At 49.9% G+C, this 22,862-nt stretch overlaps 2 protein-coding genes across 2 annotated transcripts in view; both read right to left on the reverse strand.

Moving 5' to 3' along the window:
• Window positions 1–1,142, reverse strand: part of LOC8051951 (amiloride-sensitive sodium channel subunit gamma) — a 30,150-nt gene extending 29,008 nt beyond the window's left edge. Inside the window, exon 1 of the mRNA XM_042294212.1 lies at window positions 545–1,142. Within this exon, the coding sequence (XP_042150146.1) occupies window positions 545–1,142 (598 nt within the window). The remainder of the gene's footprint in view (window positions 1–544) is intronic.
• A 3,059-nt stretch (window positions 1,143–4,201) lies between these two features.
• Window positions 4,202–10,061, reverse strand: LOC8051952. The gene is made up of 6 exons (XM_029975592.2): window positions 9,730–10,061; window positions 8,706–8,821; window positions 8,496–8,605; window positions 6,447–6,587; window positions 5,813–5,877; window positions 4,202–5,072 (listed from the first exon to the last, which is right to left on the reverse strand). The coding sequence occupies exons 1-6, from the start codon at window positions 10,059–10,061 to the stop codon at window positions 4,202–4,204; spliced, it is 1,635 nt and encodes a 544-aa protein (XP_029831452.2).
• Window positions 10,062–22,862: the final 12,801 nt, after the last annotated feature.

Here is a 22,862-nt window from a genome sequence, read left to right on the forward strand (position 1 = left end):
TTACAGTCTAGCTCTTCGTAGTGCCAAAAGCAAAACTGCAACATGATTGAGCTCGTGAGATATATGAGGGGCTTGTCCCCTTCTTGAGAGGCGACGCCATTTTGAGCAATTGAGGAGCTCTCCATTTAATGTCAAACACAAGTTTAATTTTAAGACATCGCGTAGTCGGGCGTGAGATTATCGTGTGGTAAGTACTTGAGTTAAGAAGACTATATTCTCTCTTTTCACAGCAACATCATGCCACAGAAGAGGAAAAAAACAATGGCGAACAAGGAAACTTTTCCAGAAAGTGGATCGGGAATCACTTTGATACAACAAGGCGCCCAGGAAAATAATTCCAGAAGGCGTACGATCTATTCTCTGACCGAAGTTACTTTGGTACCCTACACGCACACGACTTTCAATTGCAGTTTTATGAAATCGGTTAACGCGCTATTACGGCTAGCATTCTACGGTACTTTTAGATGAGTCAGTTCTAAGCTAACTTGGACGCCTGAAATAAGGCTTACGACATACGAGACCACCAGCGAATGCAATCGCCTACCCGGGACTCCAGAAACACACACACTCACCACAGTAGCAACGGCCGATTTGTTGCAGAGAAATTCCTGCAGCTCGTAAGACAGGTCCGTGTCCCTCCCGCACAGCAGGCTCTTGCGCACGGGGTTGAGGTTGCAGAAGGTGACGGCCGGGAACTCCACGTTGGTCATGTCCTCCAGGCGGATGCTGACCGTGAGCGGGTACTGAAAGTACTCTTCGAGAAGGTCGTATAGGTTCCCCAACGCCACAGAACCGAGACCCACAAAGGCTATGAACCAGAGGATGATTCGGAGCGGATGTTTTGATTGCGCCATCTGCGAGAAGCCCGGTACGGTCGAGAGAGCGTACATGTTTCTCGCGCTGAAGCAGCAGTTGGCATGGTCCTCACTGGACGCCTCGTCGGAGGTTGTAGATGTCTTGGTCTGAATCGAGGGTCTCTTTCGTTGATGCTGGTAGTACCTCGGCGCTGGCCTTAGCCTATTCAAGTCAATGAAAGATGGCGGCGCGAGCCTGTACTGCTGGAACATGCGCCTATTGTTGCTGAACAAGTCCATGCCGCGATGCCATAGATGGGACTGCGAGGCTGGTGGACCGTAATTCATGTTGGTGCGTTTTGAGGATGTTAGTGCCTGTAGCTTGGATGTTCATCCATCGCCCGCAAAGCTGCGATCACCAAAGACGTTAGTCCTCCTTTCACGTCCCGAAGACATAATGAGCTTCTTTTATACCGGAAACGGCTGTCTTCTTGTTTGATTTACTTATAGATCTTTAAAATTCGGTCACTCACTACGCAAGAAACCAACTTTGCCAACTTAGCAGACATTACCTTAACGTTTCTTTCTGGCCAAGATAATTGCCAAACCATCTCAAAGAATATCGTTCTACAGTTTAAAAGACGTCTAATGAATCTCTATAAAAAAAACATCAACGGGGCTCAAAGATGGAAAGGCGTAAAATGCTCCCTTTCCAAATACACATGAAGAAGCTTCAGTCTGGTGTCTGGTCGCAGGCTGCCTGGTTGCAAAAGCAAAAGGCCTGAAATAAAGCAGTACATATTGGGGTTATACTAGGGTCTGGTTTAGAATAGCAGAAACTCACAGCAATTTGGTGAAATGGCACGTTTCGATCGCGCACGTAGTATCGTAGCTCTTTAGTGGTAGTCTTGATCAATGCTTCACGATCTCAGTCCAAAGACACATACTGGTAAGATGGCAACCGTGGCGCATTGATTCTACGCAACAATCGACGTCACTCTCAGTAGGTCACAGAACTAAAAGCTTTCTGGCATCCTTCACGGTCATTTCCGATCGGACCCTTTTCCTTCCTGCACTCGGTGCACTTGCGTTCACTGATCGGGAAGGTTAATCAAGACCGAGCTTTCTGAATACATATACAGGCGCTCGCTTTCGTGCAGTTGGCTCATTAGAGTTGAGTGGTTCCATGATTGTTGTTCACGAGGTAGATGCTGCAGATCGTTTACGATGATTTTCTCTTTTTTTTTATGGTACGTTGCTGTAAAGGTTCTTCTTTGCAAAATAAAGAGTTCATATGACGTCAGTTTGCAATATATGAACCACTGCTAGACAAGTGTTGATGGGAAAAGAAAAACAAAACAGTTAACATATCAGTAAGAAGCTTGAAGGGGGGGGGGGGTAGCCATGTTTTCCGGCGTATCACCCACTCCCACCGTGCAACGACGAGAGTTTGAAACACTAGTTTGGTTGGCCTGGCGATGCTGCGCCTCCTTAATATAGTTATTTTAATACTAGAAGCGCCTCATCGCGGCGTAATACCTCGCTATGCATTGTGGGAATCCGTGGGAAGCAGACTCCATACGCGCTTCGAGTCCAAGCCCCCAGGTTTCCAGACTGCAACGCGCGCGGTTGCGGATTTATGAAAATACAGGGTGTCACAAAAGAAAATTTACACGGTCTTTTTTACCGCAAAACTAAACTAGGCATCGCCGAACGCTCATTCTCCGCCGAAAGGTAGAGCTAGAGGTCACAACCAGATGCCAAAGTTTCAACCCGATCCGATAACTTAATCAAAAGTTATAAGTGATTTTCTGAAAAGTTCAATGGGAAAATGGAGCCCATTTTTGCCTGTTTTCGGTTTCTGGTGCCATAGAGCCCCATATGTTTGAAAACTCCGTCGGCCGCCATTTTCCCATTGAAATTTTCAGAAAACCACTTATAACTTTTGATTGAGTTATCGGATCGGGCTGAAACTTTGGCATCTGGTTGTGACCTCTAGCTCTACCTTTCGGCGGAGAATGAGCGTTCGGCGATGCCTAGTTTAGTTTTGCGGTAAAAAAGACCGTGTAAATTTTCTTTTGTGACACCCTGTAGATAATCTATTCGTTTCGGTTTGCGGGTCTCTTCCACCGGATCGTGAACATAATACGGTTGCATCCTGGCTGTATGCCCGTTTCCACTGTTTACATAAATCAGTCCAGCCAGCGCTCGAAATTGCGGCCAGCCAGAAAGTGCGCGTGCATAAGACACAAACACAGCAATGAAAGCGCCCTTAAACTCCTTTATAGAAAGGTGTATAATAAGTTTTGAGTGCGCGACTGCTGAGCGCGTGCTGATGGCGAGCTTCCAGTCACCTTGGAGCGTGCATCCGCACCATCAAGTTTACCGGTCTTAGTATCCTATTAATGTGAACTCGTTCCGAGCATACGCTGTAAACATCGCCCTCAAATATGGCGTCGAGTGAATGCCACGGTAATCAAATGTGTTGCTGCATAGCCCACTTCAATTTTTAATATCCGGTATTGGCGCCGTCTTCCCATGTCGCGCCGATATCGCATGCCGAAGCAATAGACCATTTTCTATATTGCCCAAGCATCAAGGAGGATGCAGGGATTGGTGTTCCACACGCCCACACGCGCACGCCTTCCCCGTGTAAAAAATTCGAAGTAAATAACCGAAATAAAGCGTTGAAGAACGCGCGTGCAAGATAGTTTGTTTTAGGTTTTTGCTTTACAAACTTTACTACTGCTGAGGCCAGCAGGTGCCGCGCGTGGAACACCAATCCCTGCATTCTCCTTGATGTTTGGGTAATATAGCAATAGGTCTATAGGATGGACCGCGAATCATTCATCCATTCATCTATCGACTACTGTGCGCATTCGTGCTGTCTGCTACTTGAATAGTGCTGGTACAAAAAGCCAAAAGAAGACCCCTGCTTTGTCTCTAAATAATCCTTCCGCAAAGCTAACTTTAAAATAAAATTCCGTAAGGAACTCGGTGTTTTTAGTAGCTCCGAAGTTGTATTGCGTCAATTCTTGATTTGCTCCCTATTTACCGATAGCTCGCCTCTACACAGAGAAGCCGTCCGAGGCAAATACCCAAGCAAGCTTCAGCCTTTTGTAGTTCCATCGAAGAACACAGTACACGTTGCGACATGGCATAACTTTGCATTGTTTAAAAACTTCACAATAAGGTCTTTCGAACAAATTGAAGACAGTAAGATCATGTACACTCGAACACCCGTAAAAATATCGCTGTTTTACACACTTACACGTGCATTTAAACGGACTAAAATAAAAATCAATAGGTAGTTCAATGTCTAATATGTGAAAGTTATGAACACGAACTTTATTAGTATAAAGAATCAAATGCTTAGTAAACAAAACTATATTAAAAACAAACAAAGCTTAAGGTGAAAAATAGGTCCCAGAGTGTCCAGACGCGCCAGCTCCGCTGTCCTCTGCGTCAGTTTCGTCCGACGCAGCAGCCTGTAGACCCACTTGCGTTCCCATGTCCTGCCTCGTCTGTTGCCGTTCTTGCTGTTGCTGCTGATGAAGGAGCTGAAGCTGCTGAAGATGCTGGAGCTGCAGCTGAGACTGGCTCTGATCCACGACTGGTCTGGCAAGGTTGCTCCTGGCCAGTGCCACCCAGTGAAGGTAGTTGCTGGGCACAACGTCGTAGTTGACCCTCAGCATGGGCGGAACTGCTGAACCGCGGCTCGACCAGTCAGCTTCTTGCGGCTGGGACGCGAATGGCGGCACCGACGGTCTGGTTTCGCCTGGTATGACAATGCTGCGGCTGGGGAAACATGGCTCCGGGAGCGGTCTGGCTGCCGAGTTTTGCAGCCTCTGGAACAGGGCACTCAGCTCCAGATGACCGCTCGTAGGCATGCAGCTGGGTCTTGGCGCCCCCTGAGGCTGCCATAGTGGACGCGGAATGGGCGGCTGAACTGACTGCTGACTAGACTGCTGAACAGTCGGCTGAACCGTCGCCGGAGCGGTTGGCATCGACTTCCAGGGGCCGCCAGAGAAGACGTCGGTCGGTGGTTTGCCGAAAGCGTGGAGTCGAACGTGCGAGCCGGGGATCGGAATGGTGTCAGGATACCCGGTTCGCAAGACTCCCGACGCTGCCAGGTTCTGGGTGCGGTAGTCTCTGTGGCTGGAGCGTCGTTGTTCCCCGTATTGTTGGGGGATCGCCTGCCCGACCGTGACTCTGGAGAACTGGTCGAGGAGGTTTCTGGATGGTGGGCTGCGGTAAAACTGGGGGGAGAACTTGCCCCTGCACGAGAAAAGTTTGATCCAAGCTATTTCCTCCTAAAACACGGAGAATTATAACTCGCCAGAACACATACAAAAAATTATATTCAGACTTACGGCACAAAAACTATGGACGCCATATTGTGCCATACTGAACAAGGCAATCAGGGTATCGCAATGTTGCAAAAAGTGACTTTTAAACCAGCCAAGAGTAGATCTGTTTTTTAAGGCCAGTGTTAATAATAAAAGGCCAGGAATCTTCCGAACGGGGCTAGAGGATGCCTTCCTTGTAAAAGAGTAGGATGTAATGGGATGTGGTAGCAAAAGAGTCCCGAAAAAGGAGTACGACCGATTCTGTCCTAGACAGAATTCGTCGTGCTCCTTTTCCTTCCTAGCCAGAGGCATAAGATATGCAGAATGCTAAGCGACTCCACAGTGATCACAAACAAAGCACCTACAGAAAGACGTGAACTCCGAATGCTCTATACCTCGATCGTTTCACCTTAAGTCCAGACGCAGCCGACACTACGAGCTGATGGGAACAATCAGACAGCGGTAAAGGGTCAGCATCATGGTGTTCCCCGTGTTCTTTGTACGTGTTCCTTCGTACGTGTTCTATCATTGCTGAACCCATCAAACAAAACAAAAAGCCTAGTGACTCGCACTTTTGACGCTACTTGATTGATTCCATCACCTCGCCGCGTCAGCAGCGTCTGGACTTACGCTGAAACAAAGTACAAGAAAGGAACATTTATATCATACCTGGTCATCTCAGACTTGCGCACAAGCAGAAACTCCCTCGACAACGCGTCCTTATTGACACGAACCTGGAAGTCAAGACATCGGTTAGCCTCTCAGGATAGTTCCTTGGCAGAAACCTCCTACATCTTTCCCCTTCTTTAGAAACTATTATCGTACCTCTCTCACCTGGTAGGACGTAGAAACTGCCCCTCTTCTAGGATTCTAACATCACATCCACATTTTTAATGTGATAGTATTCTTTAGCCAGCGTTCTACCTGACTAGCATTCCATCTCACATCTAACACCGTAGCGTTCCATCTGACATGACAGTCAGTCGTCGTAGTCTTCTCTCACGTGGCACGCACCACATGCAAAGCTGCCCAACGAGGAACCGAGTCGACATCCATGACAGTTTGAAATTCTTGAAATATTAATCAAGCACCACAATCTTTAGCGGGAGTATTTTTAAACAGTAATCTTTCAGACTACTTCTCGTAGTAGCGTCGCTTCACGGACGGGATTAGAGGCGTATCTGGGCCGCGAACCGGCCGGGCTTTCCGCTCTTTCCCTTGTATATATTGCTCTATGGCTGATGCGTGAATGAGAATGACATATCACAAGGAGCTGCGACGAAGAAAACGGTTCATAACGTACCTCACTCGTGAGGGAAACCACCAAGAACTCGCTTCCCTTCAGGGTGAAGCGAATGGCCGACGTGCCCGAGAGTAAGTGGTCGTCCCTCTGTTCGAGGATGCGCAGCGTCGGCTCGTATTCGCAGTTCACTTTCAGGGTCATCTGGAGCAGAAACAGTCATTATCATGGAGCCGTTTACTTTCCGTGAAATCTATACTAGCCCCTCAATAGCACAGGTGCGAGAGTCTGGCTTTATGAGGGTCATTCCGAGCGCTCGTGCAAACCGTGCTAGTGTCCTCAGCTTATGAGGCCGGAATAGCTGAACGAGCGAACGGCGCAATTTATCGAAAACAAAAAGAGGGAAATTGTCACTTGGGGAAACTTGTGGGAAATAGCCAACACGTGACGCGACGTCAATTTCCCCGCTAAATTTAGTGGGGGGAAGTAACGACACGCGATATTATGTCACGCCGTATCACGCAACGTGGTTACATGACTTGGCGTCACGGTGTGATGTCGTGGTGTCACGCCTTACCATAATGTCACGTGACGTCAACTTCCAAGCTTATAGCGGGAAAATGAACGGACAAACAGACGGACACGTTTCTTGATTTAGGGAGGGGGGCTTCCTTAAAAGAAATAATTTTACGCTTTAATAATTAAAGAGAAATGCAGGCTTTGTTTGAACCGAATAAACGCTATACGTGAGGTGTTCACCTAGGTGAGTTAAGTCAGCCCGGCGGAACCACGATATACACGAGGGGTTCAGCTCTAACACAACCGACAGTCCAGCTTCCGCAGGTTCTGCGTACAACCTGGCAACAAATCTGCATTGCTTACAATACGTCGTACAAGTCCGCCTGCTACTTGCGCAGTTTGTGCGTTTGTTTGCTCTCCAAATGATCCAAAGTGCTTTAGTTTCCCCCCGACCTAAACAGATGAGGGCGCGCGCTTGGCAGCCTCGTCATCGCACGCTCCCTGGGCGATCTCTACGTTGCCCTTTGATTGGCGTGAACTGGCTTCCATTTCGATGCGCCAAAGACGCACTTTGTAGCGCTTGCTGGGCGTATGCACCGGGAAACTAAGGAAGAAGAGGAGACGAAAACGCGCGGGGACGTCAGAATGCCACGCTCTGATTGGAATGAATAGTGGGTAGACCTAAAGCTATGCGGAGCGCAAGTTTCGTCTGCTTCTTTCGTAGAGGTTGTGGTGACGTCGGAACGCCGAGCTCTGATTGAAGGATAGTGGGTAGACCTCATGCTAGTTGCCTTGAGGTCTACCCGCTATCCTTCAATCAGAGCCAATCAGAGCTCGGCGTTCAGGCGTCAGCACAACGCTCGCGAAAGAAGCAAACGAACTTTCACTCCCCATAGGGAGTATTTATTCACTGACAGCGGCCATAGCTGTGTTCGCGATTGACGGCATTCGGCTCTCGCATTCGACGAGTGCAGGGGGGACAGAGGCAGCTAGATTTAGGCCTACCAACTAATCGTTCGAAACCGAGCCCGACGTTCCGACGTCCCCGCGCTCTCCCGTCTCCTCCCCTCCCTCAGTTTCTCGGTGCATAGACCTTTCCAATAATTGCCTTCTTTGGACCGCGATCTTTGTATCCTGGTCTGTAGAACGCGTTCAGAGCGTGCGCAGTAGCTCTTTCACAAAATACGAGACGCCGCCTACGCATCCACAGCCCATTGGCTCAACATTGTTTTGCCTTGGTGATTAGCGCTGGAGATGTCTCTACATGTGCCTAAATTTGAGTTCCCAGCTGCTCCATCGGAATTGCCTTGTTGATGAATTCCGCGCTTGCAAGTCAATGTGCGAGAAGGAGGCGAGAGCGTCCCCAAGGCTTGGCTCAGCCTCTCCACCTTCTATCCTCCTCGCCGCATGGCAACGTGCGCCTACCAATCTGCGTCGGAGGTGTTCGCCATTGAATTGCAAGCGCTCTGTATACGGTTTTACAACTCCTACACACACAGGCTGTATACGGTTTTAGTTGCTCCTCTTAAATCTAAATCCGGGTTCTCGAGCTTACAATGCTGCAGATATTCCGAACTTCGCACATCAACTCACGGCGCTTTCTTGAAGGCCCCCGTTGGCGATGGACGTGAGGTTGAAGTAGAGAACGCCGTCCATCCACTGCCGTCCCTCGAGGTGGTTTGGCCGGGGCATGTAGTACGGCTCTGAGGAGACAAAACCGACACGAACTCGTTATCGGGCATTCGAGTAGGTTTGTCATAAATCTAAAGGCATTCGAAAGAATTTCGTTATCGCCCAGCTTACCGGTGAACTCCAGAAACCGTAGGTCCACGTCGCTGGCGATCTGACAGAAGTCGAGGGCGAGCAGGTATCTCCTGTTCTGCCGAAGTCCGCTGACTCCGATGTGAAGACACGGGAATCTACAGTGCGGATGTTATACATCAAAAGGACAGATACCCCCAAAATATTCTCTATCCAATTCGTCAATTAAAAAAAAGCGTTATTGATTTTGTATTTGTATTACTAACAAAACCGCGAGAAGAAAAAAAAAATATCAGTCTCTTTGGAGTTTTCCAAAGCAGTTTAAAATGCACAACATCGAGGACGCCCTTGGCGAGTACTCAGATCCGTCCAAAACCGTAGTCTGTCACGTATACAGTATATTACACGCCGCATTGAACGAATAGTCCGTGAACTAATGCCTGAACTGCCGGTTAACCCCAGTGCAATAGCAACTGGCTTCCTGTCGCTGCACGGACCTTGCGATCTCGTGATCATCCCCGTTCACCTTGCTGCGCTCGCCTTTGTCGCTGCTGTTCCGCTTTAGTGGTACAGCCTCCAGATAATTTAACAATATCGCGTGCAAGGTCTAACAGCCGGTAGCTCAGCGCCTAATCGCGGTGTAAAAGAGCAGGTCAGCGAGACTACGCGCGTGTAGCAGAAGGCCCACGCCTAGCGTCGCTGACTTATTAAGGCGCTGACCTATCATCCGGTCGGCGCTCGCGCGACATTGTTAAAAATTCTGGAGGCTGTACACAAAGCCCGCAAGCAAGAACCTTCATAGTGCGCGTAGTCCACCGCGCTGCCGCCGCGCGTAATCTGGTGAAAATCTTCGCTCCTAGAGCAGTCGGCGATCGTACACAGATAATGAAATTGGCGACTGTACGCTCACGCTCTATCGTGGTTACATCTGAGGCTCGATCATAGTAGCGCTAAGAGTTGGCCCTTTAAGACTATGCATTTAAAATATTTGGACAGGTCATCAATACTAACGAGTCACGACTTTGTACACTGTTCTACTATAGTCACAGGTCTAATAAGCACCCACCGTCCTCCTGTTGCCACAAGGACACCACTGGTTTCATCCCGCAGTGCGTCTCGCATGTTGAAACCCCTGCGGTCACCGCAGCAGCACCTCTGTGGTGCTCCACGTAGCACGGCCGCGTCCGCTTCGACGCCTTGGACACCATCGTCCGGTGTTCCGTCATCCAGTGCAATGACGCTTTCCAGCGAATCGTCTCCGTGTCCAGCGCCCGTCGCCGATGGTTTGGACTCTAGACTGACTCGCCGGAAGTCTTCAATTTCTTCATCGTCCTGAAGAAGTCCCTCCAGGAACGAATGGCACTGGAACTTGGCGTTGGCGATGTCGTCTTCTGCCATGACTGTCTTCGAGTGACTAGTCAAAGGTCTAACCTCGGAGCTCGATGCCGCGTACCGTGAGATGTGTGATGAAGTTCTTTCAGCAGCTATTCTTAAAGCGGGTGATGACGGAAGCCGAAAGCTGGTTCGAAGTTTGCTTTTGCTGAACGTCGCAGTGGCCTAGCTCGACAGAGTTCTTGAAAGCAGCAACTGAGTACTGCGCTCAGCGCATAGGCCCGAGCTACTTTGAGGTTCGTGATAGCTGAGTACGTCCCACGTAAAAGTCACGAGTTTTGTAAGACACTCCCCTTTTGATGGTTGCGCCCTCGGCTCGCCTCGGCGCGGTGTCGGCGACACGTTTGCATTGACGCTTCATCACGCTGCAGTTTGCTGGTCACGTAGGAGTTGCTGTCTAAGTTTCACTTGTCGGCTGGTGCTTCGGAAGTGCCGATCGTCAAAATAGATATAGGTAAATAGATATAGGACTTGCCTAGTCATACGTATGAATGATTTTGGATGCAAGGCTCATGGTCAGTTGACCATGAGCCCCAAAGCATAGTCTTGTTGTTTGTAAGTCGGCCTAACGGTTGAATTAATTATATAATTAATTCAACCGTTAGGCCGACTTATACTCACAATTGGCAGACCAAGTTCGGAAAAAAAGTTGGCAAAAAATAATAGTTTTTTTCTTTATTTTTTTTTAAACGGTAGCTTTATAGGTTTAGTTACGCTCAAGGCAATGTCCTCGTCCTTAAGGCCATGTCTTCATGGTAATGTCCTGGAGGTCGCGTAATCAAGGTAACGTAATGCCCGTGCAAGGTCGCGCAATCAAGGTCAGATAAGCGCTGGTTGCGTAAGCTCCGTTCGCGCAAGCGCCGGTCGCGTAAGCTCGTAAGCGTCAGTAGCTGAGGATGACGTGCCTGACGTCATTGACACCGTCCTCAACGTCGCCCTAGGGGTCGTCCTTGAGGTCTTCCTAGACGTCATCTTTGAGGTCATCCGAGAGGTCATTCTTGACGTTGTCCTAAACGCCGTCTTCGACGTCGTCCTAGACGGCGTCCTTGCAGGTCGTCCTAGACGTCATACTCGACGTCGTCCGAGGCGTCGTTCTTGAGGTCGGCGTCCGTGGGACCAAAAAATCGCATAATGCAACGCGCGCAGCCACGTGTGACGCCACACATGGCTGTGACGCCATGACCCTATCGACCCGCTAAGTTTGGCGGGAAAATTTAGCAGAACATTTTTCCGCAAAATTTAGCGGGAAATAGTACCGCCGAATTTCGCGGGAAAATTAAAAAAAAACAAAAAACACGTGGCGTCATGTAACGTGACGTTGCACGTGACGCTACCGACTAGACCACGCGCATACGCTTACACGCCTTGGGAACGAATGCGGGTTTAATGAGAAGACTGGGAACGGAGCCCGATAACGCTATCGCATTCCACTCTTAAAGGCGAAGCGTAAGCGCCCCCCAAGTTTTTTACAACCATTTCATCATTGTACCATGTTCTTTCCTAATTGTTTTCACTAACGACGTTCTTGTAAAGCTACCGCATTTTATCGCGTTTGGATGAATGAACATGCCTGTAAATTTTCTTGAACGTGGTCTGCCTGCTGTAAGTAATTAAGAGATCCTATAATTTAAGTACTTAGTAAAGGTCCTTTACTGGCCCATGTTGCATGTGATTCCCCACTTTTTGTTTTTGCCAAGCATGGAGTTGCAAATACTGCGTATTCGGGTTAGTGACGTGTGCTCGTTGAATGATCGCGTAGGGCGTTTCAGTTGTCTAGGCCTAACTTGCTGGCGTAAGACCGTGCTTCTTTCGCCAGATTCTTTCCCTCGGTAAAGTCCTTGCGTTTTCTGGATGTTCTGTACTTGTCAATGACTTGCTTTCTGTGTTCATTTCATTTCATTCATTTCATTTATTGATACTGTCAGCCCTTGCCCAGGGCTATTACAGGGGTGGAAAAAAAGGACAATAATAAACAAACATGTACGCTTACACGCAAGCATACACAAAGGTTATAGACATATTGAGATGCTTCGTTATTTCGGCAGTTTACGAAACGAATATCACTTCGTAGTTGTGAAACTTTTCTTTATACAAGCTGTAGGGGCTTTAATTTGTAGCACATACAATAATATCAGTGATACGCTCCAGAAATTCATTTAGCGACATAGATGACACAGCGGAATCAGGTAATATATTCCAATCTTTAATAGCCCTCGGAAAAAAACTGTACTTAAAGCAATCGTTTTTAACAGATGGATTCGGAATGTACATGCTATGACGATGTCTTGAGGATTCAGTGGAGGAAATTTCAAAGTACTCAGATTTCCTTATCTTTACGCAATTATGAATAATCTGAAAAAGAAACTTTAACCTTTCATACTTCGTTCTTGATTCAAATGTAGGAAGATTGGCAAGTTCACATAATTTTGTGGGGGAACGAACGTGGCTGTATTTATTAAAAATAAACCTGGGTGCGAGTCGCTGAATTTTCTCCAGCTTATTGCAATTTGTAACGGTATATGGGTCCGATACAATTTTAGAATACTCGATGACGGGTTTTACGAGTGTCTTATAAGCCAGACTTTTTATTTCAGGAGTTGCAATAGCGAGGTTTCGTCGAAGGCACCACCGTGCTTTATTAGCTTTGACGCATACGTTATGAATGTGAGTGTTCCATTTTAGATCAGAAGTAAATATTAAGCCTAAGTATTTATGTTCTTTTACTCTCTCAAGCTCAGCACTCCCAATACAATAATTATAAGCCAAAACATTTTTTTCTCTCGTAATAGACATGAAGACTGATTTTTCAGGGTTTAGCACCATTTGCCAATTGTTACACCACTCTTTAATTTTTTCTAAGTTATAGTTTAATTCGATTTTATCAGCTGATGTCTCAATTTTATTATAAATCACACGATCGTCGGCGAATAGTCTGATTGGAACTGAGATGTCATTGCCGCAGATCGTTAATATAAATAAAGAATAAAAGAGGACCCAAGACGCTGCCCTAGGGTACGCCTGAAACAACTGGGGACATAGTGGATTTGCTACCCCCAACTTTAACATACTGATTCCGTGATGAAAGATAAGAGGAAAACCACTTCGTTATGGCTGGATTCTTAAAGACAGCACTGATTTTCAATAACAATTTGGGGTGAGATACTTTGTCAAACGCCTTTGCGAAATCTAGGAGTATTATATCAGTTTGACCACGACAGTTTATCTTTTGAGAGAGATCATGAACAGTTTCTATGAGCTGGGTAGTCGTGCAAAGACCTCTGCGGAAACCATGTTGTGATTTAAATAATATATCATATTTTTCAAGGTAAGCCAGTAGATGTTCAGATATGATATGCTCAAGACGTTTAGAGCATGTATTAGTAAGGGAAATGGGGCGAAAGTTACAGACGTCATTAATTCTACCGCTCTTGTGGACGGGTATAATTTTTGCTATTTTCCACGAGCTGGGAAAAGAACTGCTATTCATAGACAATCTAAAGATGATAGTAAGGTATTTAGAAACCCACTCAGCATACCTTTTTAAAAATTCATTTAGAATTTCGTCTTGACCCGGGCTCTTTTTTGAGTCGATGTTAAGTAGAAGTTTAAAAACTCCTTGCTCACTTATATCTAAATCATTGATGGGAGGATTGTTGAAAGAATCACTAAAGCTTGGCAAATTTCCATCATCGTTGGTAAAAACGGATGAAAAAAAAGTGCTAAAATTTTCAACTCTTTGCTTTTCATTTTTTGGGTCAGAGGCACGCTGCTGGAACTTAGCCGAAGGGTTGACGTACCGCCAGAACCTCTCAGGTGCCTCACTAAGAAATTGTTTAAGTGTTATATTATAAAACCTTTCTTTAGACTCTCTAACTAGACGCCTCAGCTCCCGACTCAATCGCTGAATGCAAGTTTTTTTTTCTACACCTGTACCATGTGAACTCGCTCGTTTCCTCTTCAGTTGTCGTTTTGCATGGATTATTTCCCTTGTAATTTAAGGATTTTTGTTCGCGATTTTTTTAGGGCGCTTTGGTATAAATCGCTCAATACACCGTAAAGTCAAGCTTGAAAAATAGTCCCATAACGTGTCTGGGCTAGCATTTCATTGGTAAAGAAACACAAAAATCATCAAACGATTGTTCAAGGCAATCAAGTACGCTTACATCATCAGCACTTCTAAAATCCAAAAACATCTTTCGTGAATGACTGTGCGATTTTTCTGGGGTAACATTCAATGAGACAAGTACCATCCTATGATCGGATAGGCCTTCTTCGGTTTCACATTTCGAAAAAGATGGTTTTAAACTCTCGGAAACAAAAACTAGATCTAAAATTGTTGACGTTGTTGAACATACTCTAGTGTAATCTGTTACCACCTGGGATAAGTTATAGCAAAATGCAAACTCTAATAATTGATCGCAACTGGCTACTTCCGCCGTTCCATGAGAATATGATGACCAGTCAATCCCAGGTAAATTAAGATCTCCCAGTAACAATATGTTGTCTCCGTAACGTAAATTGGAATCCATGCAGCCCCTTAGTTTTAACAGCATTTCAACTGGCGAATTTGGGGCTCTGTACGCGCCACCAATATAAACTGTACGGTTATTCAATTTTGTCTTGATCCATAATGCTTTCACATCCCGCACTTTGTCATTACGATGGAACGTGTGTGTCCGGGTTTGGGCCGCCGCGTTTACTGTTTTCTGGACTGCCGCCTTTACGGATGCTTCTCTCATGGGACACGTTAGTTCGTCAATGGCAACGTTACTAAACCACTCAGTTGGGAAACTGCCATAGAGACTGCTCTGAAAAAGCGGCCGCGATCTGTCCTCGAGAACCGAGCTAATGGTGAACACAACGCCGCCATTTCTCCCCCAGCGGCCACTGGAGGAACTGTTCGTGACTTGTATTTTGGCGGCCGAAACAGATACAGCGGAAGAGGTTACAGGGATGCCACCCCCGTCTCCCCAGCGGACACGCCGCGTCTTACTACGGAAGTTAAAATGCACCTAGGTCGGGACGCGCTACCTGAAAGCACCGCTGAGGCATGGTTGTATAAAAACAATATTAATTGTGCCGCAAAACCTTGCAAACTAAAGATTTTAAAAACCTCACGCGCCCTTCATTTTGTATTAAACTCCAATAAATTTCATACAAAAAGAGTCTTTTCCGTTTGTTTTTTACGCAAAAACATGAATCCTAAAAGCTTAATTTGACCACAGTACAGACAAAGGATAAAAAGTGGCGCTGTTGTCGTATTTAGCTCGGTCTCGGTGGACCCCAGTGGCCCAGGTTTTGATGGCGAGTTTCCCAACTCAGTGTTTTAGTAACGTTGGTCAATGGTTATGTGTAGGATGCCGCGTTTTTGGAGCTTATTTTTCGTCGAATTCGGAGGGTGTTTTTCGAATTTTATTTTTTGCTGAAAATTCAGAGTTTATCGGAGCTTATTTTTGTTTGATTTCCAATTCTTCGAAATTCGGAGTTTAATTTTCGCAGTGTTTCCCATTAAAAATAAATAAATAGTATCCGGGTGTAAACGTATGCTAAATAAAAAAAATAATAAAATAAAACGCGCTTGTACAGATTAAAATTTCTTCAGCTGGATTTGGTGTTGGTGGCATTGCCATTAGCAATACTAATTTGTTCCACGACAAAAGTTGCACACAAGTGTTGCTTTGATAAACGTCGATATCTAAAAATAATTAAACACCTGGAGGTATTTGCTGGGAAGCTCGTATCCATCCCATCCTATCCCATCAACGTACCCCAGAGCCGTGCAAGGTGGAGTGGTAAGTTTCAAGTGCCCTCTTTTCCACTTTATGCTGTTACAAAAGCAGAAACTCTCTTCTAAAGCACAAATAATGACCCAAAGTGGAAACCGAAACAGTGGCTTTTGTCGTGACGCGAAAGTACAACGACCTGTTGTCCTAAATGAACCTTGACTAGATAAGCAGTAATACCCCTTTTGTCAATGATCCGAGAGTGGAAATATAACTGTGGTGGCACTTTCCCAGGACCTATGACCCTGTGCGCTGATCAAACTTAATTGTAAAATACGATTATTTCTTCTTTCTTTTTTTTTTTTTTTTTACGGGGGGGGGGGGGGGGGGGTTGTATTGGCACATACAAATTCAGAGTTTATCAGATAAATCAGAATTGACAAATATTTTACCGGTAAGTGTTTTCGGAGTTTTTCGGATTTCTCCGAAAATACGGAATTCTAGTTATGTGGTATTTTTGATTTATGATGCTTCTATTATCGTCGTAAATGATGATTTTGGTCTCTCTTTTCTAATTTCTTTTGCCTCCAAGTTGTATTTTTATATGTATTGGGAAATTACCGCTGCCCGATGGGTCGTTACCACCGCATTTTTATGTTATTACCGACTTTTGCGATGCAAGGGTTATGTCGAATGTTGTGTCCTTCTGCTTGGGATCTTGTCCGAGTCTGGATTTAATTTCATGTTGTAACAAGTTAGTGGCGCCCCCCTCCAGTCCGCCCGTCTGCGGCCGACTGGCTCGGCGGGCAACATTGTTCACGACACCAATAAACGCCGTTGAGCGCACGTGCTCCGGCCAGACATCGTCCACCCTCACAACCAGGCTGCGTGTCGTCTCTCCTCGGCGGGTGCTTCGGCCCCTTCGTCCACGTTCCAGAAAGATCCTGACACTGGCGACGAGGAACCGTGGCACTGGAGGCCACCAACGTGCACGGTTCGGCCCACGCCGCCGAGAGAGTCGCAACACCGCCGCCCGCTCCTGTCGCCATGCCGCTGTACGGGAGGCTCGAGCCGTTCGAGGGAGATGGGTCCGCCTGGCCGGTCTACGAAGAACAAGTCCACGTGTTCTTCCGGGCGAACGACACGCCCGAGGCGAAACAACGGGACATCTTCTTGGCCAGCTGCGGGACCCGCGTCTTCAGCCTCCTGCTCGACCTCCTCAAGCCGGCCACGCCGCACGTCAAAACGCTGGGTGTGCTGCTCGCCACGCTGCGCTCGCACTTCAGCCCGGCGCCGTCCACGCTTATGGAGCGGTTCCGCTTCAATAGGGAGCTTTCGTAGATCGTTTTCGCCGTTCCGCAACGCTCTCCGCAACCCGCTACGTTACCCGGAACTGTACAGTCAAGGCCATCGGCGCGCAGGCGCAGTAGCGGTTTCTTCGTAGCGGAGGGTTTAGCGGAGGGGGAAACGCGGTCTACGAAAACTCCCTAATAACCGGAGCCGCCAGGACGGGGAGACCCTCGGGCAGTTCGTCGCTGCGCTACGAGGGTTAGCGAGCACCTGCGCCTTCGGCGACCAGTTGGACTCGCTACTCCGGGACCGGTTCGTCTGCGGCATCAACAACTCCGCCATGCAGACGAGACTCCTGGAGTTCCCCGACCCCTCGCTGGACGACGCAGTGAAGGCAGCGCTGGCAATGGAAGCAGCAGCGAAGGACGCCAGCGAGATAGCGCGTGCGGCCGGCTCACCGTCGACGGAAGCGGCGGTGAACAAGATGGCGACAAGGAGCGGTGCCTGCAGCCGCTGCGGTGCTGCCCACTCCCCCTCACAGTGCCAGTTCGTCCAAGCACAGTGCTTCACGTGCGGGAGAACTGGGCACCTCGCACGTGTCTGCCGAGGGGGGAGGACGAGTGGCGGCCAGCAGCAGCAGCAGCCTGGTTCAAGCCCGGGTTCCAGTCAAGCCCGCGGCCAGGGTGGTCGTCGCAAGAGAACGCGGCGGGGACGAGCGGCACCAGGCCCGGGTTCGTCAGCCAGGGTCCACGTCGTGGCCGAGGACCCGCAGATTTTCGACGTGTGGCACACCAGGGGAATTTCATCGTCTGTGCCACCAAACATGGTGTCTGTCGAAATCTGCGGCCACCCCATCACCATGGAGCTGGACACAGGGGCCAGCGTGTCGGTCATGCCCGGGAAGCTGTTCAAGCGGACCTTTCCCGGCGTGTCCATCGAGGCGTCTGACGTCATGCTGCGCAGCTACTCCGGGCAGCTTTCCCAGGTCCAGGGTCGGGCCCAAGTCAGCGTTTGCCTTGGCGACAGGGAGGCAATCCTTCCCCTTTACTTAACCAAGGGGTCGTCGCCGACGCTGCTGGGCCGGAACTGGATTCACTCGCTGGGTGTTCGGCTGCCGGAGTACCAAGAAGCTGCGCTGCACGTGGTGAAGGACGTCCCGAGCCTCCTGACCGACTTCCAGTCCCTGTTCCAGCCAGGGGTGGGCACCTTCGCCGGCACGACGGTCGGCATCCACGTACCCGAGGGAACCCGGCCTCGATTCTTCAAGCCGCGTCCGCTGCCGTTTGCCCTGAAGGACGGGGTCACTCAGGAGCTGCAACGGCTGCAGCGAGAGGGTATCCTGGTGCCCGTCAAGACTTCCGAGTGGGCTGCACCAATTGTCCCAGTCCTCAAGCGAGACGGCCGCGTCAGGATCTGCGGGGACTTCAAGGTCACCATCAACCCCGTCGCTACCGTCGAAAAGTACCCGCTGCCTCGGGTAGAAGATCTCTGGTCGGCTCTGTCCGGGGGACAGAAGTTCTCCAAGCTCGACCTTCGAGATGCCTACCAGCAGCTGGTGCTCCAGGATGCCGCCCGGAAGTATGTCACCATTTCGACAACCATGGGACTCTTCCAGTACACGCGCCTACCGTTCGGCGTGACCTCAGCCCCAGCCATCTTCCAGAGAGAGATGGGCAACCTCTTCAGGGGCATGAGGCACGTGGCGGTGTACTTGGACGACATCCTGGTTACCGGTACCGACGACGGGGACCACCTGCAGAACCTGCGCAAAGTCCTGACACTACTACAGGACGCCGGTCTTAAGCTGAGGCTGGACAAGTGCGTGTTCCTGACCCCCAGCGTGGAGTACCTGGGACACATCATCTCCCAGGCTGGCCTGGCCCCGGCACCTCGCAAGATTGAGGCCGTGCTCAAGGCGCCGAAGCCCAAGAGCAAGAAGGAGCTTCAGAGCTACCTCGGCCTCATCAACTTCTACAGGAGGTTCCTGCCCAACCTGTCGACGCATCTGGAGCCGCTGCATCGCCTGCTTCGTGACGGGCAGCAGTGGGCCTGGAAGAAGGAGCAGGACTTGGCCTTCCAGCGCAGCAAGGAGCTCGTTGTTAAGGCTCCAGTGCTGGCGCACTTCGATCCGCCCAAGCCTGTAGTCCTCACCGTGGATGCGTCGCCGTACGGGGTAGGAGCCGTCCTGTCGCACCGGGGTCAGGATGGTCAGGAACGCCCTGTGGCGTTTGCTTCTCGTCGACTACATGCGGCGGAGCAACGCTACAGCCAGCTCGACAAGGAAGGCTTGGCCCTCCTCTTCGGGGTCCAGCGCTTCCATCAGTACCTGTGGGGCCGGCAGTTCGAGGCAGTCACGGACCACAAGCCGCTGCTGGGGCTGCTGGGACCTGACAAGGCGGTCCCAGTGCAAGCATCGCCTCGTGTGGTACGCTGGGCCTTGACGCTGGCAGCCTACAGGTACAAGCTGGTCTACCGCCCTGGGAAGGACCTGGGACCTGCTGACGCCCTGAGCCGCCTGCCCCTGCCGGAGGTGCCTGCTGCCGTTCCAGAGCCAGCTGACGTTTTCCTGCTGGAGCGGGCCTACCCGGGGGTGCTCACCAGGACTGCGGTGGCGCAGGCGACCAGCCGGGACCCGGTCCTGTCTCGGGTGGTCAAGGCGGTTGCCCGAGGGGAGGAGCTGCGTCACCAGGCGTACAGCCACAAGACCGCCGAGCTGAGCTTGGAGCAAGGCTGCCTGCTGTGGGGTTCCAGGGTGGTGATTCCACAAAGTCTCCGGGCCAAGGTGCTGCAGTTACTGCACGCGGGGCACCCTGGCATCGAAAAGACCAAGATGGTGGCACGGTCGCACGTTTGGTGGCCTGGCTTGGACCAGGACATCGTGCACCAGGTGCAAGGCTGCCAGGTCTGTCAGGAGAACCAGCGAGCCTCGCTCCATGTGGAAATCACCCCCTGGCCGTTCCCACAGAGGCCGTGGTCCCGCTTGCACGTCGACTATGCGGGACCCTTCAAGGGCCACTACTTCCTGGTGGTAGTGGACGCCTTCTCCAAGTAAGTGGAGGCACTGCCAGTCACCAGTCCCTCGGCAAGCGCGACCATTGCGGCGCTGCGGCAGGTCTTCGCGGCGCAGGGATTGCCGGACATCATCGTGTCCGACAATGGTACCGCTTTCGCTAGCGCCGAGTACCTGGACTGGCTGCAGAGGAATGGGATCCGCCGGATGCTGGTTCCGCCGTACCATCCTGCTTCCAATGGTGCGGCCGAGCGAGTGGTCCAGACCATCAAGGACAAGCTCAAGAAGAGCCAGCCCGGGGATTTCCGAACGCAGGTGGCCCGGGTACTGTTCCAGTACAGGACCACACCCCATGAGGTCACTGGCCGTGCCCCCTGCGAGCTTCTGCTGGGCCGGATGGTCAAGACCCCCCTGGACGTCTTGTATCCAGACCTCCGGTCCACGGCGCTCCTAAAGCAGCTGAAGCAGAAGCTGGCTGCTGACCGAGGGTGCCGTCCCGGGCCTTTGCCGGAGCCGGGAGCGTCGGTGTACGCCAGGAACTTCCGTCCTGGCCCACCCTGGTCTGCCGGACATGTGGTTTCACCAGCGAGCGCCTCATCGCTGCTCGTCCGCATGCCCGACGGGACCACCTGGCACCGGCACGCCGACCATGTCAGGCCTCGCCTCGGAACCTGGCTTCCACCCTCGGCCGTCGCTTCAGAGGACCAGCCTGCAGGGGGCCCAACAACAGCACCGATAGCGGCCGGCGGAGCGCCATCCACCCCGGAGGCGACAAGCGTCGACACTCCTGTGGCACCAGTTGGACCGGTGCCACTCCCAAATCCGGTCACTGCAGCTCCACCGGGTGGAGCGCAACCAAGTCAGGCAGCGCCCGGCGTTGCCACACCTGGCCCGTCGACACCAGTGCCCAGGCGGAGTGCACGGCAGCGGAGGCCACCTGACCGCTACTCGCCTGGGTGATCTTCATCATCGACCGGCCAGGACTTTGCACGACCAGACGCCGAGTTGGTGTCGGCCGTGCGTGTCGTGTATTTAGTTTTTTTGTTTTTAGGAAAAACAAACTGGGGGGGAGGAGTGTAACAAGTTAGTGGCGCCCCCCTCCAGTCCGCCCGTCTGCGGCCGCCTGGCTCGGCGGGCAACATTGTTCACGACACCAATAAACGCCGTTGAGCGCACGTGCTCCGGCCAGACATCGTCCACCCTCACAACCAGGCTGCGTGTCGTCTCTCCTCGGCGGGTGCTTCGGCCCCTTCGTCCACGTTCCAGAAAGATCCTGACACATGTTTGTTTTGTATTTTAAGTCCTGGCCTTGTCGTATTCTGCTTAAATTTTGACACCTCTCTGGTGTTGTTGGTCTTGTCCCCAGTCCTCGTGCTGACGATGTGCCGACGATGTGGTGCTGGGGGTACGTGTTAACAAGGCGTGCTAGCCTGCTCTGCTCGTTGTCTTTGAATAGTACTGGTCTGTAATATACCGATACGAGGATGGGCTTCATGTGGTTAGGGACTTTTAGCAAACCGTTATCGTGTTCCGCGTACTGCACTACTGGAGCCTTTAAAACATGCGTTTAAGCGGGCGCCCGGGGGATACCGTGATCGAAGGGCTCGCTTAAAAGCATGCTTCAAAGGCTCCGGTAGTGCGGTACGCGGAACACTGTAGCGGTTTGGTAAAAGCCCCGGTAATCTGTTGTGCGGACTGCCACTGCTTCTTGGGTTCGGCTGAACCAGTTAGTAGTGTCTAATTGTTGGTGCGGTAGATGTTTTCTGAGGTACACCGCTGCTTGTGCTTGTGAGGAAGAAAGAGCCGAGGTATCCGACCGGCTCGAGTTCTCAAGCGTTCTCTGTCTCGAGGCGTGCGTATTTCGCAACGAAAATAATCCCTGGAGAAGGGGAACAAAGGGGACAAAGGACAAACACAATTTTGGAGATTTGTGTTTGACCTTTGTCCCCTTTGTTCCCCTTCTCCAGGGATTATTTTCGTCATTCTTGTCCAGCTCGCTTGCACCTTTGCAATTAATTGCATTATAATCGTTTTTCGCGCGCTCCAAAAGTCTCGTCTTGTATTTCTTTTTATTGAGGTTTCTGTTAAGACCGGTGTCACCACAGATATGCCCTCTAGGCCTAGGACGTCTGCGGGGTCCGGATGTCTTGCGCCGTGTTGGATGCGTCAACTGCCGATTGCGTTGTTGCGTCGGAGGCTGTGATGACAAAGAACGCTTGAGAACAGCTCATCGCGACCTGGCAGATATATACAAGTTAGTAAAAAAAAAGTAATTAAGTTACGTTACTGAGTATTGGCCTCAAAAATAATTCGAGTAGACTAGAAATTAATCAAATGTTAATTGAGTAAATTACTAACTACCATAAAGAAAGTAACAAATTACTTTTGAAGTTGCTTCTATATTTTTTTTATAATAACAAGGAAGTACAGAGGTTTCGATCCGTTTGTAAAATTATGTTAGACAAATATAAAGCGTCTGGTGTTTTCACAGAAATGCTTTAATAGCTGGTTCTGCTTCTGCGTGTCTAATTGTTTTTGTGCTTTTTTGGGGGTCAATGACTTACTACGGATGCATCATTTCTACCTTGAGGTTTAGCGCTGCCTCAGCTTGATTTTGGAGACAGTTTGCTTGTTAACAGTGTTGCGTAAAGTACAATCAGCACGGAATGAAACCCGAACGCCGGAACGCGTGGCCATCGCATAGAGTTATTATAATGTACGCTAGAGGTTCAACTGGCGCTAGTGTCTACGCGACTTCCGGGAGGCAAATTGAAGCAGACAGCA

This window comes from Ixodes scapularis, unplaced genomic scaffold (genome assembly GCF_016920785.2).
Source record: "Ixodes scapularis isolate PalLabHiFi unplaced genomic scaffold, ASM1692078v2 PGA_scaffold5__190_contigs__length_132052651, whole genome shotgun sequence".
In the NCBI taxonomy this organism is placed as follows: Eukaryota; Metazoa; Arthropoda; class Arachnida; order Ixodida; family Ixodidae; genus Ixodes; species Ixodes scapularis.